The sequence below is a fragment of the Marmota flaviventris genome, chromosome 14 (assembly GCF_047511675.1).
Source record: "Marmota flaviventris isolate mMarFla1 chromosome 14, mMarFla1.hap1, whole genome shotgun sequence".
NCBI lineage: Eukaryota > Metazoa > Chordata > Mammalia > Rodentia > Sciuridae > Marmota > Marmota flaviventris.
Genome location: NC_092511.1, coordinates 14,428,803 through 14,442,776, shown reverse-complemented (window position 1 = coordinate 14,442,776; position 13,974 = coordinate 14,428,803). Strand labels below are relative to the sequence as shown.

At 35.6% G+C, this 13,974-nt stretch overlaps 1 protein-coding gene across 1 annotated transcript in view; it reads left to right on the top strand.

The window, feature by feature from the left end:
- Window positions 1-13,974, top strand: part of Wdr35 (WD repeat domain 35) — a 60,885-nt gene that overhangs the window by 24,343 nt on the left and 22,568 nt on the right. Inside the window, exons 12-16 of the mRNA XM_027937804.2 lie at window positions 4,819-4,963; window positions 7,526-7,595; window positions 10,637-10,690; window positions 12,092-12,201; window positions 12,788-12,998. Coding sequence (XP_027793605.2) covers window positions 4,819-4,963; window positions 7,526-7,595; window positions 10,637-10,690; window positions 12,092-12,201; window positions 12,788-12,998 — 590 coding nt within the window. The remainder of the gene's footprint in view (window positions 1-4,818; window positions 4,964-7,525; window positions 7,596-10,636; window positions 10,691-12,091; window positions 12,202-12,787; window positions 12,999-13,974) is intronic.

Genomic DNA, 13,974 nt, shown 5'->3' with positions numbered 1-13,974 from the left:
TTTTTTTTTCATACATATCCTGTAAAATTTCTTTATAAAGTTTCTATGCCAAATTTTCACAAGGACTGGAGACTAAAATGACAAAAAACACGTGTGACTGGTTCTATTCTGAAACATATTGTTCTTGTTCTGCTGTGTACTCTTGCTCTTAACAGTCTCTATGGAAACCTTTAAAAAAGGATTTTACACATTATTTGGGAGTATGGTTTGTGGAGCTCTGTCGTACTCTACATGTTAGGGTTAGGGCACCCTCTTTTGGTGCTCTTCCATGGGGTCATTATGATATCTGTGGTGTACTTTTATTCAAAGTACTTCTTTTCTTTTATATTTATTCTTTAGTTGTAGGTGAACACAATACCTTTATTTTATTTTTATGTAGTGCTTAGGATTGAACCCAGAGCCTCACGCATACTAGGCAAGTGCTCTACCTCTGAGCCACAACCCCATTCCCCAAAGTGCTTCTTTGTGCTGCAGTTATTGATCTTCTTGCCTGTTTTCTCCTTTAGATTCTGAACTTCTTAAAAATCTTTTTTCTAGTTAACTTTTGTATCCCCAGTACATAACACTGTGCTTGGCCTATAGTAAATGTTTATTGAACATGTGGAAGATATTTTCTGTCATGTAAATACAGAGTAAAGCAAATCATTAATAAGTATATATTGTTTTGGATACTTCAGTGATAACTGGGAATAATGTGAAATTAATTGACATTTCTTTTTTTTGGGGGGGTGGGGATAGTAGAGATTGAGCTCAGAGGCTCTTGACCACTGAGCCACATCCCCAGCCCTATTTTGTATTTTATTTAGAGACAGGATCTCACTGAGTTGCTTAGCATCTTGCCATTGTTGAGGCTGGCTTTGAATTTGTGATCCTCCTGCCTCAGCCTCCCAAGCTGCTGGGATTACAGGCGTGTGCCACTGCGCCTGGCTAATTATGACACTTCTTACATAATGTCTATAAACAAGTTATTAAGATTGAATCAGTCCATTGAAAAATGACTTACTGCTCCCCTGCTGTGGGCCAGGTATCATGAAAGATTTGGATAAATGAATCTTGGGGCATAAGGGCCTCAGAGTCATCTTTTCTATGTAGAAAAGGTTGCATTTGAGCTGAGTTTTGAGGGATAAGTATTTCTTCAGTTGATATTTTAAAGAGAGAAGATAGCATTTGCAGAGGCATGGAGTCATGCAAAGTGGCCAGAGAGTGCCAGGTTGCCCGTGTTGCAGCCATTTTGGTGGAGCACAGCAGGTTTCTAATGGTTGTCTCTAACACATGCACTGTGTTTTCCATGTATTCCAGAGAAAGTTAATTTGATGAAAACTCTTCAGCGCAATTTCAGTTTACCAGCTTCTTTTAAAAGACTAAGAAATGAATGAGTAGGAAAGTGGGGGAGGGACTGTTACAAATGCAGGCATTTATTTCAGGGCTCAACATGAAAATATTACAAGCAGGTTTTACTTATATGTGAATTCCTAAATTGTTTTAAATTTTACATCCTGGCTTGACTAGAAATGACTGCTTTTAGTGTTACAAAGTGCAATTAATGGAAGCACAATTATTTTCATAAAATTTTTTTCAATAATCTTTCTAGGTGTTTTGAATTTTTTCTTTCCAAGTATTAAATAGTTCAGGAGGGCATGAGGTGTTTTTGTCCAGAAAAATGTTCTTTTTCTAAAACATTTGATCCCTTGAAATTTGGCCTTTTTTTTCCTAGAAGCTTAATCTGGATGAAGTGAATTTTTTAAATAAAGATGTATCAAAATTTATATTGATGGCATTCCTACTCATATAAATTTACTGAAATCACTACTATATTGACTCAAAAGAACACATTTCCAATATATTTGTGTTTAATTTTGTATTGACTAGAGAATTTGTATATGGTTATATATATATATTTTTTAGTTGTAGTTGGAAACAATACCTTTATTTTTATGTTTGCACATGCGAGGCGAACGCTTACCACTGAGCCACAACCCCAGCCCTATATGGTTGTATTTTAAAAACCTATCTAGATAGTAAAAATGAGAATGAGAATAGCATCCGTGCCTAATACTTCCTAATCCTTACTGAGGAGTAATGAGCATGAAACCTGGTGTCAGATTGACTGGGTTCATGTCCAACTCTACCACTTTCTAGCATATGTCATAGGCAAATTATAACTGTTTCATGCCTCAGTTTCTTCATATGCTAAATGGAGATAATAATGGCTACCTTAAAGGGTGATTGTGAGTTAATATTTGTAATGTGTGAAGAGGGCCTGGCATATATTTTAAAAAATCAATAAATATTGGCTTTAAAATTATTAAGTATTTACTCTATTCCAGGCACTGTGCTATGCTTTATAGTTAATTTCTCTTTTATAAATAGGATTGGCATTATTATTATCTTTAATTTACTATAAATAATCTGAGGTTTTGAGAGAAGAAATACTTTATCCAGTGCCACAGTTAGCAAGTGCCTGTGATTTGAATCCAAGAAATTTGACTCTTACCTGGAACCACTGATATCCTAATTTTGAATCAGTCAGGCTAACAAAAAGAAATAACTTGAGTATAATTTATAATTATGTTAAAACGTTGGTTGGAAAAATGTTTTTATGTGCTTAGGAAAATTTATATTAGAAAGTAGTAAAGGTTTGTGGACTTTACTCTAAGGGCATAAGGGTTACCAGTATTCGCATATTCATGGCAGAATTTACTAAATATTTAGTAAATGTTTTAGAATTTAATAAGGACAAAGTGAAGGAGAGAGCCTGGCCTGCCCTGAACGCCCCCTGGAGGCCCAGTTGCCATTTTTCAGTCTACCTTTTGTTCCCCACCCAGGAGAGGCTTGGAATGCCCTCTAGTGGTTGTTAATAGTACATATTTTAAACAGAAAAATCTTGACAGTTATGAAAATAACATTTTAAAATATGACTTAATTTTACTGACTTGTTTAGTATAAAAATTCTATATTCAAAATTCAAATCTATAATAGGATTTGATTAGCTTGTATACTTCATAAAAGGGTCCACAGTAGGAGATTGAACATTTTTTTTAAGAGATAAAACAGATGAAAAAGTTATTTGTTTAGAAAACTATATTTCTATAATTTTTAAATAATTTTTTTAAAGAGAGAGAGAGAGAAAAAAAAATTTTTAATATTTATTTTTCAGTTTTTCGGCGGACACAACATCTTTGTTTGTATGTGGTGCTGAGGATCGAACCCCGGCCGCACGCATGCCAGGCGAGCGTGCTACCGCTTGAGCCACATCCCCAGCCCTATATTTCTAAATTAGGAAGGAACTTGGGATAATTTTCTTTTCTAAGTTACAATGGGGATTTAACACATATGAGGTCATGAGAAAGGATAAATTCGGAACCAAGTCATGACTGGTTGTAGGGAGAGAAAGCAGAGGTTGGATTTTATTTATTCATCCGTCAGTTGATGGGCATCTGGGTTGGTTCTACCTTTTGACTATTATGAATAATGCTGTTATGATCATTTGAGTATGGCTTTTTGTGCGGACATATGTTTTAATCTGTCTTGGGTATAATCTAAGAGAATACTTGCTAGGGCATATAGTAACTCTGTATTTAACATCTTGAGGAACTGACAAACCGTTTTTCAAAGTGTATTTTACATTTCTACCATTTCTGTATATTCTTGTCAACACTTATTATCATCTTTTTGATTCTAGCTCCATAGTAGGTGTGAAATTATATCTCATTATGGTTTCATTTGCATCTCTCTGATGCCTAAGATGTTGACCATCTTTTCATTTTCTTAATGGCCATTAAAAAAATCTTCATTGGATAACTGTCTATTCAGATTTTTTGATTGCTTTTAAATTGGGTTATTCATCTTTTATTATTGAATTTTATGTGTTCTTGATATATTCTAGATAGAATTCCTTATTAAATATGTGATTAAATATTTTCTCACATTCTGTGGACTTTTTCACTTTCTTAATGGTATTTTTTGAATTACAAATGTTTTTGATTTTGGTGAAGTCCAATTTATCTACTTTTTCTTTTGTTGCTTGTGCTCTGGTGTTATATCTAAGATACCAACCATTGCTTACCTCAAGGTCACAAAGATTTACTCCTACATTTTCTTTTAAGTGTTATAGTTTTTGCTCTTGTATTTAGGCCTTTGATTCATTCCTTAATTTAATTGTCTTGATGTTCTTTTCAGTAGTACCATTATTTGTTGCAGTGACCAAAACCTATGTGACAGCAGCTTCAAAAGAAGCATTTTTGGGTGGGATAGGAATGAAGAGCATGAGAAGAAGACTACCACTAAATAGGGAAGAGAGGTGGGAGGGAAAAAGAGGGAGAAGGGGAGTTGCACAGAAGATGGGAGGAAAACCTCATTGTTATACAGAATACATATATGATGTTGTAATGAGAAAAAGAAAAAAAAAGAGTGTGTCACATTAGATTGAATAGAGAGAAAGGATGGGAGAGGAGGGGAGGAGTAGGGAGGATAGGAAGGGCAGCAGAATAGAATAGACAATATGATTGAAGTATGTACATTCCATGTATGTATTATATATCAAAATGCATTCTACTGTCATGTATGACTAAAAAAAATAAAAATTAAAAAAGAAGCATTTTGGGGGTGCTTGGATCCATTATTTTTGTGTGGTATGGTCCTATGAGCTTTAGATTATTTTCTGATTTGAGAGACTGTGTGTGTGGGTATTTTGAAACTGCAAGTATATTGTCTATAAAATGAGGAGTTGGACTCTGTGATTCCTGAAGTTACATTCAGGAGGACATTCTGTGATTCTGTGTAACCATTACTTATTTGTCTTAATGTTCTTTTTGACAGTGCCCTTATTTGTTGCAATGACCAAAACTCACGTGATAGCAGCTTCGAAAGAAGCATTTTATATTTGGCAATATCGTGTGGCAAAGAAGCTCACAGCACTGGAAATTAATCAGATAACGCGATCCCGGAAAGAAGGAAGAGAAAGGTATCTTTTTTGATACATATTTTAATAGTTTAACCATATCACATTAAAACCAGATATAGTAATTATAAATTTTCATGCTTGAGAAAATGCCAGTTGCCTTGATTAGTACAAAATATTTTTCCATTAATATGAATATTTTTCAGATTGATCCATTTCAAATTTCTCAAAATAAAAGAGAGATAGTATGGTGTAATAAAAGAAAATCCTTGGAGATAAAGGCTAGAGACCTTTGTTTTTTGTAATGAAATTGCTGTCTTCACTCACCTACCCCCAAGATACTAGGGTTATTATGTTTACTGAAATATGATTATTAATTTGTAGTCCAAGGATCTATCTGAAGCTTCATTCTTTTGAGTTAGTGGTACAGAGGACAGGCCGGTCCTGAGGCACAGGTATGGAAGAGGGGTTGAGTGTGGTACACTGGGGACTTGGCTTCTTTCCCTTGCACTGGATTCCAGGGAGTCTGGAGTTGGAATGGCTGTGATAAGTGGGGGTAAGCTGTTCCACGTGAGGAGCCTGCAGGAGGGACTTCTTATAGTAAGTCTAGGTGAAGATGCATTTACAGTGTTTTCTAAGTTATTTTGTCTCTGTTTGCTGTTCTATGGTTGTTACCTTAAGTCTTTAAATAAAGCATTTTGTCATGTGTGTTAACCTGACAGCTCTGAATGAGGGTACAGGCATGTGTTGGTGGGACTGGGTTGCAGAAGTCAGCTCAGAAATCCCAGGCTGCTTTTTCAAACTGCTTTTTCAAACCATCTTCTGCCCTCATATACACTTGATATCTTAATACAACTTTCCTGTCCCTTCATGACTTACTCAATTACAAAATAGGAGGTTTGTCCCCAGTAAAAGTATTTGGGACTTGCGAATTATGTGGAAGCAGAAACTGTTGAAAAGTAAATATCAGCAGTGCTACAAGGTTAGCTGGAGAGGGTCTTTGGCTTCCTTGAGGGTAGTTCAGTAGTCCTCTGGAGGATTTCCTGTAGTAGTGATGATAAGCAGAGACCTTCAGTCTCTGTAGAGAAGCTGGATCTTTGGACATAGTTGCATAGGGTGGGAGGGAAAGACCCAGCATCTCTGTGTAGCCATTGTCCTCTGTTAGCCAGTTGTAGGAATTCTAGTTTCTGTTTCAATCAAGAAGACAGCACTTCCTTATCTTCCTATCTGGGATGTGTTTACTGGTATTTGGAGCTGGTTCTCCTCGGATCTCAGTTTCCTCATCTGTAAAATATGTTGATGGTAGTGGTAATAGCCAACATTTATTGAACACTTCTTATGTGCCAGATCCTTTCGTAAATCTAATAGGTATTTGTATTATTCCTGTTTCATAGAGGAAACTGAGACACTGAGCTTCAGTTGTTTGCCAAAGGTTATCAGGTGCTAAGTGTAGATGTAGTTAATCTGACTTGGAACCCTTTTCCTGGGACTGACCTTTCTTGTGTCTTTCTGGTTTTAAGAGAAGGCACTGGGTTACATGATCTCTTGAGGGAACTGCTGTTCTAATCTTTGACTTCTTTTGTAATAATTGTGTAAGCCTAGATATGTTTAATAGAAATGTGTTAAAATGCAGAAACATATACCGATTTAGACATACCCTGTTTCTATATTTTAGTAGTTGTCTATTAAATTTCTTTAAAATTCTATGTACTTACTATGTTGATGATGTACAATCATGATTTCAGAATAATTATAAAATTTTATGGTATTTTAAAAATAGAAAATGGCACGGTTTTTCTGTGATTATACTATAGCTGCAATTTCTGAGCCCCTGTTTGTGTTAGGCTCTATTTATTATGTGCTTTATAAACATCACTTTATTTTTGCCTCCAGAAACGCTAGAGGAGGATCTTTACTGTTGTTTTACAGAGAGAGAAATTGAGGCTCAGGGAAGTGAAGTAATTTGCCCAAGGCCTTGGAGCAAGGATAGTATTTTAGTAATTCTTTAAATTTTTTTATTCATTTTAATAATTATTCAGCAGATATTATGGCACTTGAGAGTGTGTGGCACTGTGCTGGGGACTGGAGAGTCTTTGCCTCCAGGAATCTCACCACCTAGTGGGAGTCAGTGGACGAGTAAACCAGCAATGACGCTCCACTGCAATTTGAAAAAGTATTGTAATATGGTGCCAGGGAGATGGCAGGGGTCCACAAGGGGCGTATCTTCTTTAATTAGTGCTTCTCAAGTCCATTTAAGCTTTATTTTTATTAAACATACTGACATAAGGGAAATTATGGAGAAACAACAGAGAAAGTTCATGGAGTAGGAGTTAATCCTGACAGAGTAAGGTAACCTCTTCCTCAGAGCTTGATGAAATTCAACGGGAATATGTAATTGAATGGTCAGATATATTTGGGGCACAGCTATCAGAAGCAGCTTACTTAACTGTAAATATCTGGTAGATACCTTATGAAACTAAGCTATATCAAGAATTATTTAAAATAATCAGGATTTTTATTAAGTAACAATATTCAGTAGTGTCACCCAATCCTTTCATTGTTATAAAGATTATGAAATAATATAACCTTTATTAAATTTTCTTTGGAATTCTAATTTTTTAACAGAATTTATCATGTTGATGATACTCCTTCTGGATCAGTGGATGGGGTCCTTGATTATAGCAAAGCCATTCAAGTAGGTGATTTTATTTTTCCCAGAAAAGATTTATATTTTGTAGATTTGGAAATATTGTAATTTTATTTGGAGAACTGAAAAAAGAATTCATTTCCAGTGAATGGGATGTTATTTTAATTTTTTTTCTATTCTGAAAAACTTTTTTTAAATCTTAAAAAACTCTTCAATGAAAATGAAAGTGGTGATAAGTAGCTAATAGGATAATAGAAAAACTAATTATCTAAAAGCATTGGGGAACATACTTTCTCCTCACTTTCTTGCCCTCCTCTCTCAGCTTCTGTCTATCTTATTGTCTGTGATCTATCACTTGGTCTACTGACCATAGATTGGCCTGTCATCTCTGGCATATTCGTGAGTATACCAATTTTTGTAGGTAGCATAGTTCATTCTATCTTTGTGGAAGTATACTTTTGTTTATAAGCTAATATAATTTAATATTTTAGTAAGCAATTTTGTTTTTGGTAAGATTTTTCTAAGAGTATTTAAAGCTCTTTCTTATCTATTTTCTTATCTGATGCATCTAACCAGATAGTATGGAGTCTCCTCTCTATCTTATAGAGAAGAAAACTGAGAGTAGCAAAGTGAGGATTCAAATTTAGATCTTTTGACAGCAGATCTAGATCTGTTCACTAGAATATGCAGGAGTCCCTCTGGTCATCTACAGTGTCCATCCATTTATTCAACAGGTATTCACTGAGTGTCTATTATGTATCATACATTGGATGCTGGAATCTTCTGGTGAATAAGAAACAGTCCCTTCCATTAGGAAACTTTTGGGAAATTCCAAATCGATTCATCATCAAGCAGTTCTTTCCCCTACTCTCACATAAAGTAGACTGAAATCTCTCCCATCTTAAAAACAAGTTCCATTGTCAGCCATATGGATTCTTCTAACTACTGCCTTATCTCTTTATCCCTTTAGAGCTAAACTTCTTGAAAGAATATTTTACATTCATTTTCTTTGCCTTATACATTCCATTTTCACTTCATTGCCATTTGATTTCTAGAGGCCTCTGAATCGCCAACTCTGATAGGAATTTTTTTATATTCTTTGATCTGTATGTGACATTTAATATGTTTGATCATTCTTTTCTGCTTGGCTTTCATGGAACCACACTCTTGATTTTGTACCTGTCTTTTCCTTGTCTTTTTTTCCCTCTGTTACTGTGGTGTCCCCTCATGTCCGGACCTAGACCATCTCTTAATACTCTCTTCTCAGTGTTCTTTTAGAAACCCACCCTTTATCTATATGTGGATGACTGTAATATCTTTCTAATGTTTCTAGTTTATAATAATATATTTCTTGCTGTTTGGGTATAATAAATTGGATGGCTTGAAAGCACCCCAAATTTAACCTGAGTATGATTCATCTTGCCTCCAAATCCATTCCTCTATATGCATATATATGTCAGTGACTGGTTCTGCCATCTGTGCAAAAATCATGAGAACTCCTTTTCTCTTGCTCTTTGTGTCTAATAAATTGCCAAGTCCCCGATTTCTCTCAAATTTGCGTCCCATCTCTATATTAGTTCAGTATCATTAGTTCCCGTCTAGATCACTGCAGTAAATTTCCATTCACTATCACCCAAGAGAACTTTCTGTGACAATGGAAATATTTTATCTTTGCTCAGTGCAGTAACCACTAGCCATATATAGCTACTGAGCACTTAAAATATGGCTAGTTCTGCTGAGGAACTGAGTCCAAAATTGTATTTCACTTTAATTAATGAAACTTTACATTTAAATGGTGACATATGGTGGGTGGCTATGATGTCTAATGGCACAGCGTAGCCTCTTACTTTCAGGCTTCCACATCCTCCCAGCGCCAACCCATTTGTCATATTGCTGGCCAGTGCGCTGTATAAAATGTAAACCTGGGTGGGGCATGGTGGAGCAAGACAGCACCGCAGCTGCCTTCCCCTGCTCACCAAATATTAACCTTCAGCAGATTATTATATTTTTAGGAATAAAGTATAGATACCCCCAACTTCTCCCCTCCCTCACATTATCCCTTCCTATCCACTTTTTCTCCTGCACATTCCTCAGCTGTGCTAAATAACTTGCAGTTTCCTGACTATGCCGGGCTGATGTTTTCTTTAGATTTATTAAAAAAAATATTTTGAAATGATTGTAGGCTCCCAGGAAGTTGAAGAAATAGTCCCATTACTCTACTTCCTACAATGGTGACATCTTATGTAATTGTAAAATGACATCCAAACTAGGAATTTTACATTGATCCAATACTATTACTAGACTGGGGCCTTATTCCTAATTCAGTTTCCACCAGTGTTTACATACAGTTGTGTGTATGGAATTTTATTATCAGAAAAATACTCCTTTCAGTGCTACTTATGCATGTTTTCATCTACTCACCAGCCCATCCATGTTGCCTGGCAACCACTGATCTGTTTTCCACCTGTATAATTTTATCAGTTTGAGACTGTTTTGTGAATGGAATCACACAGTGTGTAACCTGTTGAGATGGGCTTCCCCCCCAGACATGATGCCCTGGAGGTGGCTGCAGTGCCATGCCATTTGACTTTTCCTCCTGGCATGTGCTGGCCCTGCTGTTGTTGGTTCATCTTTTAGAGCTAGACTTTCACCCATCTTGCTGTAGGTTAGATGCTTCTCCCTCTCTGCTCTCATAACCCCTGTCTGTGCCTCTTTTTCTATCATGCTGTCTACAATTAAGTGTTCAGTTCAGCATCTCTCCCAGTACACTTTTGAGTTACACCTGAGAGTAAAGATTTAATTTGAGTATGTGGTTGGCACATAATAAGTGCTCAGTAAGTAAATTTCTTTTTAAGTTAATAAATACTTTATGTACAATATTCTTTTCTTCTTCTTTGTCCTCTTTCTCCTTCTTTTGTTTTTTGATCCTGGGGATTGAACCCCAGGCCTCCCTCATGATATGCATACACTCTACTGATGAGCTGTACCCCCAACCTGCCATATTCTTCTTAGTGAATTGCATTTATCTTTTACAGATTAAGCATGCAATAGGTATTTATTGAATAATAATAATTGGTTATTTGTTTTAGGGCACAAGAGATCCAATTTGTGCCATAACTGCATCTGATAAGACACTCATTGTGGTAAGTTGGAAAAAACTTATTTTATAAGTAATGATTGTTTAAATTTTAAAAGTAAGTTAAAGCAATGATTTTTGGATATGAATAGCATCTTGTGAGTACCCCACGTTTTACTGAGTCTAATGTAAGAAAGGAGAATGTTTTCTAGCTAACCTCACAAATTAATCATGTACAAAAAATGCTGTTTATAAAGGCAGTAAAATGATGGCTATCTGAGAAGATAAAGTACATTTAGAGTTTGACACCAGGTTGAAGGAGCCCTATAAAGGGTTGAAAGATGTGCGATCAATTGCTTGGTGGTAATGGGATTTAGAAAGTTTTCTCTGTCGTCTGCTATTTTATATTGAAGAAAATGCTTTGGCTCAGCTACTTTCATACAACTTAGAATGAAGAGGTGGTGTTTGCCAGCCAGTAAAGTAGAGAGGTTGCCGGCAAATGTCTGTTGAACTTTGCAAATAGAATCAATGGTATAGTGTTTTTTTCCTGAGCTCTGACATTTGAAAATATTAATTTTAGAAATAAGTGCTTACTTTAATATAGTAATACTGGTGGAGTTGCATTGGAATTACAGAAACAGACTAAGTAGTATATATTTCCAGTTTTACTAACATTTGTTAGCTGTTAGCTAATTTTATGGGGGAAAAAACTCCAAAGTGCCCTGTATTCTATAGTATCCCCACCTTTTTGACAGGCTCCTCTTGGTTTAGAGGAAAGAGGTCAAGACTGGCTGTGTGGACCTTCCACTCTTTCTTTTGGCCAGGGCTTGAAAACCGTAGCACTCTCCTGTCTGATATACTTGCTGCCAATCTGTCAGTCTTGATGTTTTCCCAGAATTACATAGAAATGTATATTTAGTTTTATTTTTAAAAACATATTTAAACAAATATTCAAGATTATAACTATTTTCAGGTCATTTTTTTTCCCTTACCAAAACTAGAGTTAGAAAAGTGGCTATAGGATAAAAATCCAAGACTTGCAAACAGCTGTTTCATACCGTGATCTTTTATTGATTTTTCATTCATATGAAATTTAAATCAGCAAGCGCTTTATGCTTTAGCTCTTAATGTATCTTGAACATTAACGTAGATAGCAACTAGAAACAACTGTAGATATTTCTTCCTTGTGATGGAAGAATTTACATATTACTAAAGAACTAGGTTTTTGACTTCTTTCTTGAACATTATGTGAAAAAAAATCATTTCATCGTTAGCCACTTTAAAAAGGTTTAAATTAAATTAGGAGATAAGTATATACTTAATGATATAATTCAGTATCAGAATTGGAAACTTGCAGGACAATATCATTTTGGTTTTAAAACACACGTGTAGATGTATAGAGAAATCTGCAGTTGTAGTTTGATATTGTTATGGTAAATGTTTTAGTAATCACAACTAATTCCTGTAGGGTCGTGAGTCTGGCACCATTCAGAGATACAGTCTTCCTAATGTTGGTTTGATTCAAAAATATTCCCTTAATTGTCGAGCCTACCAGTTATCCTTAAATTGCAACTCTAGGTAAGTATAAAAACTCTCCTTCTGGGGTGTTAGAAGTTATCAGTTGGGATTGTTGGGTTTATGTAATAAATGTGAAGACAAGTGTGTTTGTTATGAACTTGTAAACTATATAGTTTTTGGTTTAAATGCTTTTTATTAGATATATATGGAAATCCTTTATTCTTAAAGCTTTAGTGTTTTGAGAGTATTTTATATTTTCCTATCAGTTGGTTTAATCTCTCTGGATATATTTTCCTTACAAGGAAGCAAAATGGAGAAAATAGTCTATATCTCCAGTGAAATTTATAAAAAAAATTTAAAGCCATTTTTACCATGATTCAGGTTTTTAAAAAATATATAGATATATTTTTTTTTAGTTGTCATTGGATCTTTTATTTATTTATATGCGGTGCTGAGGATTGAACCCAGGGCCTCACACATGCCAGGCAAACGCTCTACCACTGAGCCACAACCCCAGCCCCAGCCACAACCCTAGCCCCATGTTTCAGGTTTTTGATAAACTGATTTTGAAGAATGGTTGTAGGTTGTTATATTCAAGATGGTAATTTCACATTTGTTTCTCTTTCCCTGATGGCATCCTTTGTAGTCGTCTTGCTATCATAGACATCTCAGGAGTTCTAGTGTTCTTTGACTTGGACACTCGGGTAACAGACAGTACAGGACAGCAAGTAGTCGGCGAGCTGTTAAAATTGGAGAGGAAAGATGTCTGGGATATGAAGTGGGCCAAGGATAATCCTGATTTGTTTGCAATGATGGAGAAGACAAGAATGTATGTTTTCAGAAACTTGGATCCTGAGGTAAAAACAAGAAACAAGTGCTAACAGTCCAGAAATAATGAGCCAAAGATCAAAATCTGGATATTTCTCCTTTGTTTCTTTCAGAGGTTCATTGGTGTTGGCTATGTAAATTTGTGAAAGTAAACACATTTTTGTGCAGGTTAAAAATATTTGATCTGAAGTGGGAATAATACTCATCTTTTAGATGTTCTCCTCTTCCCCTTTCTCTGAAAGATACTGCCTAAGCATTTATCTGTTCTTCTTTTTTTTTGTACTGGGGGATTGAACTCGGGGGCACTCTACCACCGAGGCACATCTGTTCTTTTCTTAAAAGACAGAATTATGGTCACTAGATGGTCTTTTTCTTAATCAAAATTCAAAGAGGAAAAGAAAAAAGAAAATCAATAGCCTTATTTGCTAAAATTTCTTTTAAAAATCTAACCCAAAAAATATAGCTTTAAAGTTGCCTTGTTCTTTCATTGTCTTCTCTGTGAGTCTAGTTTCACAGGGACCTTGTCTTTCTTATACATTCACCATGTCACCCATTAATCCAGGCTCTTTCTTAACCCAGATATTCTTGCAAATATGCTAGGTGGATTCTGATTCTCTTTTCTTTCCTGGTATCAGGAAGCCCTTTTCTCTGATTTTTTTTGTATGTGGTGCTGAGGATCGAACCCGGGCCGCACGCATGCCAGGCGAGCGCGCTACCGCTTGAGCCACATCCCCAGCCCTCCTTTTCTCTGATTTTTAAGTTTATGTTTTGATTTTCCACTTCTGGCCTAATCAAGAAGATAAATCTTTTAAACAACATTTAAATTAGTAATGATTTTCAATTTGGAATTTTCTGTTGTACTTCACTGGGGGAAATAATAAGAGGAGCAAGTTAATAAATGCTTTGTGTTGTTCATTTCTGTTTGCATTGATAGCGTCCTTTGGAAGAAATTGTATGTTTGGCCCTTGAGCTGCCAAAGATTTTGTGTGGAGATTTGTTTAGTGG